The following is a 4,368-nucleotide window of genomic DNA, read 5'->3' on the forward strand; positions in this document are numbered from 1 at the left end:
CAGGAGACTCGCTTGAGCCCAGGAGTTGGAGGTTGCTGTGAGTATGATGCCATGGCACTCTACCCAGGGGGATAGCTTGAGGCTCCATCTCAAAAAAAAAAAAAAAAAAAAGAGCTAGGATTACAGATGTGGACCACTGTGCCTGGCCTAGTTTCATTTCTAAGATGAGGATGGTAACACCTATATAGTAAGGTTTTTAAAAGATTAGGTAAGGCTGGGTGCAGTGGCTCATGCCTATAATCCTAGCACTCCGGGAGGCAGAGGCGAGTGGATTGCTTGAGCTCAGTAGTTCAAGAGCTGTCTGAGCAAAAGCCAGACCCGTGTCTACTAAAAATAGAAAAACTAGCTTGGTGTTGTAGTGGGTGCCTGTAGTCCCAGCTACTTGGAAGGCTGAGGTAATCGCTTGAGCCCAGGAGTCTGAGGTTGCTGTGAGCACTCTACCCAGGGCAACAGAGGGAGACTCTATCTCAAAAAAAAAAAAAAGATTAGGTAAGATAATAAAAGTGAAGTTTTCAAGACGTTGCCCAGCTTATAATAGCTCATCCTATAAAAATTAACTATTATTACTGTCATATCACCAACTTATGCCAGCACTTCTTGGAACACTGTGTCACAGTTATCTGTGCACAGCCACATTATCCTTGCAGGCTGAGACCACGGACTAGCCATTGCTTCATGAGACACATCACACCGCCACACATTCACTGGCATCCATATTCACTGAACAAATGAAAGGCCACACAAATTTAGAAAAATAATACATATACATATGTCATACATAACACGCATTCACACCCACATACCTCATAGGAACCTCAGTGAGAAGATTATAGCTCATATCTAATACTTCTATCTTCTTTGCATCGCAGGCCCAGTCAGGAACACATTCTAGCAGGTTTCTACAGAAAATACATAAATAAAAGGCATCATTTAAGATGACAAGGGGGATACAATGCACTAGACTGTACTGTATCTGTTAACCAGTCTGCACCCCCGACAGGGCATCCACTGCCTGGAACACAGTGTGTACTCAGTGACTGCTGCTGTTCTGGAAGGGTGGGCAGACACAAGAACATGAGCACATTTCACGCTGGACCGACTATGCTGTATGCTCAACAAAGGCTTCAGCAGCAAGAAAGCACACGTATGGGGGATGGAATGAGGGGCAGAGGAGGAGAGACTTACTGGAAGAGAGACTTACTCCTTTTATTGTAAACAAACCTTTGACGCTGAGGAAGAGTTCCACAGGAAATGGCTGGGGAAGACACGAAGCAAATTCCAGGGAAAATGAACAGAACGAATACAAGTGAGGAAGTAGGGACAAAAGATAACTAGCGGGGGGAAAGTTTCAAACCGTTTACAATGAGAGCTCAAATATTAGTAGAGCACTGGGTCAAAACTCAGTAAAAGGAATTTTCTTTTCAGATGTGACTTAGCTTCTCCAGGCCTCAAGGTATCTATTGATTAATCAGTGGATAAAATGAGGCAGAATGGGGCGGTGCCCGAGGCTCAGTGAGTAGGGCACCGGCCCCATAAACCAGGGCAGAGGGTGGCAGGTTCAAACTTGGCTCTAGCCAAACTGCAACAAAAAAATAGCCAGGTGTTGTGGCAGGCGCCTGTAGTCCCACCTACTTGGGAGGCTGAGGCAAGAGAATTGCCTAAGCCCAGGAGTTGGAGGTTGCTGTGAGCTGTGATGCCACAGCACTCTACTGAGGGTGACAAAGTAAGACTCTATCTGTAAAAAAAAAAAAAAAGAAGCAGAATGAAGAGAAGAGCTACATAAGAGAAACACAGATCACAGATACCGCTATGTTAGCCTAGTGAAGGAAACATTTTGCCTGAAATGATCCAGGTGAGCTCCCTAACAAATATGACATTTGAGTTAGAATCTGAAGAAGGCTGTACAGTGACCTGATGTGAGGAGTACACTGCAAACACGGGATGGCAACACGAATTAAGAGCACAAAGGCAAGAAAAACCACGACATGCTATGTGTGTGGGAAAACAGGCAGCTGGGGATGATGCAGTGCTGGGGGAGGGACCTGGGCTGCAGATCTGGGTACGGCTGACATTACACACCACTGGAATCGCTGGAAGAGAGTGAGGGCATGTCCAGTGAGGCAGGGTGGACCAAGGACTGAACCCTGGGGAGAATCGATCTTTAGAGGGCTAGCTGAGGAGGAGGAGTATGCAAAAAGAGACAGAAGGTATGAAGAAAATCAAATCATATCAGCCAGCCAGGGCAATGGCACATGTGAAGAAGAGAGAACAAGGTTAACTGTGTCAACTCAGAGAAGATACAGTAAGAAAAGGACTCAGCCACACTGTTGGTAGGATCAGCAAATGGGAACTGAGGAAAGTAAGTTAACAAATGCAAATAATTCTTCAGAAATTTGGAAAAGGGGATGAGACAGACTAGACAGTACCTAGACGGGCCATGAGGTAAAGTGAATGTTTTATGTTTGTTATGACAGAAGAGACATCAGTGTATGTACAGACTGAGAAAAAGACAATGAACACACATTGGGGGCGGGGGGGCCTGACAGAGCAAGGTCCAGAGCAAGGGGAAGAGAGAGAGCCGCGGGCACAGACAGTTGAACCTGCCTTGAACAGAGAAGAGAAGCTGAGGATGGATATGAATCTACACGAATTTAAGCAAGGTGGTAAGAAACTGAGGGAATCACCCACAATGGCCTCTATTTTCTCAATCAAGTAGCTAAGCTCCAGCATGAAAGAGATGGGGTCGGGGTACAAAGCAGAGCAATCTGTAACAGACACTGAGGGGACTGAAAGGACCTGACTAGAGAGCCAGTAAGCTCAGGAAGAGGCCGGACATGATGAACTTTTAGAGATGTCTATGGAGGTGATTTCCTTCAGCCACGATCAAGCTCAGTGGAAAAGGTAAAATATTATTATTGACCTATGTTGGGATTTTGCTGGGAAAGTGAAGACAGAGTGAAACCCCAAGACGGGGGTCTAAAACAACAGGATCATCATCATCATCATCACCATAATAATAAAGTTAACAACAATAAACAAAAACCTCCCTATAACAGCCAGTAATTACGAAGAGACGGCTGCATGTTCGGCACCCTACTATGTATTCTGCATTTATTATCCACTTAATCTCCACAATAACCCTGGCCACACGGAACCCTGCTTTGGGCACTCTACATTCCCAGCACTGATGCTGCTGCCCCCAACTCTTGTTAGATTGTTAATCTCCTACTAGACTGTAAAACCCAACCATTGAATCCAGAATGCCTAACACAGGAGTTAAAAGGAAATGAATAAAAGAAAAGCAAACTTCATTTCTGTTTGCTCCTGGCCACCAACAGAAGGAATAAACTCCTCAATATAATTAATGTTTCTCCCCAAATCAGACCAACATGAGCCCCTAAAGCAGTGGTTCTCAACCTGTAGGTCACGACCCCTTTGGGAGTCGAACGACCATTTCACAGGGGTCACCTAAGACCACCCTGCATATCAAATATTTACATTACGATTCATAACAGTAGCAAAATTACAGTCATGAAGTAGCAACGAAAATAAGTTTGGGGGTCACCACAACATGAGGAACTGTATTAAAGGGTCATGGTATTAGGAAGGTTGAGAACCACTGCCCTAAAGTATTTTTAAAAATAGAGTAATTTATTTAAAGCCACTATCTAAAAATCAAGAATCTGATTTCAATCAATAACAAAAAAATCACTGCCATGAAAATAATAGGTCTTCTTTGTTGGCATCTTATCCTAAATCTACAGTTTTTAGATAATGATTAACTCTTAGGGACTTTCTAACTCCAAGAGGATCCTTCCTTTAACTATACGGTATAGCTATTAAACTCATTCTTCCACTCATCCCTTCTCCAGGTTATCTACATATTTCAATACATTTAGATTTTTTCCACCTCTAAACTACCAAAGTATCTATGTGTGTCTCTTAACTAGAAGAATCAAACAAGCACCACCCTCATAACAGACACTCACCGGGAGAGTTCTAGAGAAGTGAGCAGACTGGGGACTGGGTAGACATTCACTGCTGTCAGCCCTAATCAGAAAACAAATAGGTGTTAGTGGCATCATCTAGAGGAAAACGACAGAGTAAACAAGGGGAAAGCAGCTTAGTGAAATCACCAGACAGAAAACCAACATCCTCTACGGAAAACTAATGAGAAAAACCATCAGTAATGTACCCTGACTGCTTGATCCCCCTTTGAAAACAAATGCGACCACCAACAGAACGACCTCTGTATTGACTGGACTTACTGTACATCAGCCAGCTGTTAAACGCTAACAGTAACAACTCAGCTTTCCAACTTGAAAAAATTAATAATTACATTTTTACTGGCAATACTTTTTTTTTTTT

The 4,368-nt window shown here is 43.5% G+C and overlaps 1 protein-coding gene across 1 annotated transcript in view; it reads right to left on the reverse strand.

Annotated features, from left to right (window-relative positions):
* The window catches only part of PHLPP2 (PH domain and leucine rich repeat protein phosphatase 2), a 64,363-nt gene that overhangs the window by 16,938 nt on the left and 43,057 nt on the right, over positions 1–4,368 (reverse strand). Inside the window, exons 10-11 of the mRNA XM_012806120.2 lie at positions 3,990–4,050; positions 804–899 (exon numbers count right to left, since the gene is read on the reverse strand). Coding sequence (XP_012661574.2) covers positions 804–899; positions 3,990–4,050 — 157 coding nt within the window. The remainder of the gene's footprint in view (positions 1–803; positions 900–3,989; positions 4,051–4,368) is intronic.

Source organism: Otolemur garnettii, unplaced genomic scaffold, assembly GCF_000181295.1.
Source record: "Otolemur garnettii isolate 467f Iridium unplaced genomic scaffold, OtoGar3 scaffold00047, whole genome shotgun sequence".
NCBI lineage: Eukaryota > Metazoa > Chordata > Mammalia > Primates > Galagidae > Otolemur > Otolemur garnettii.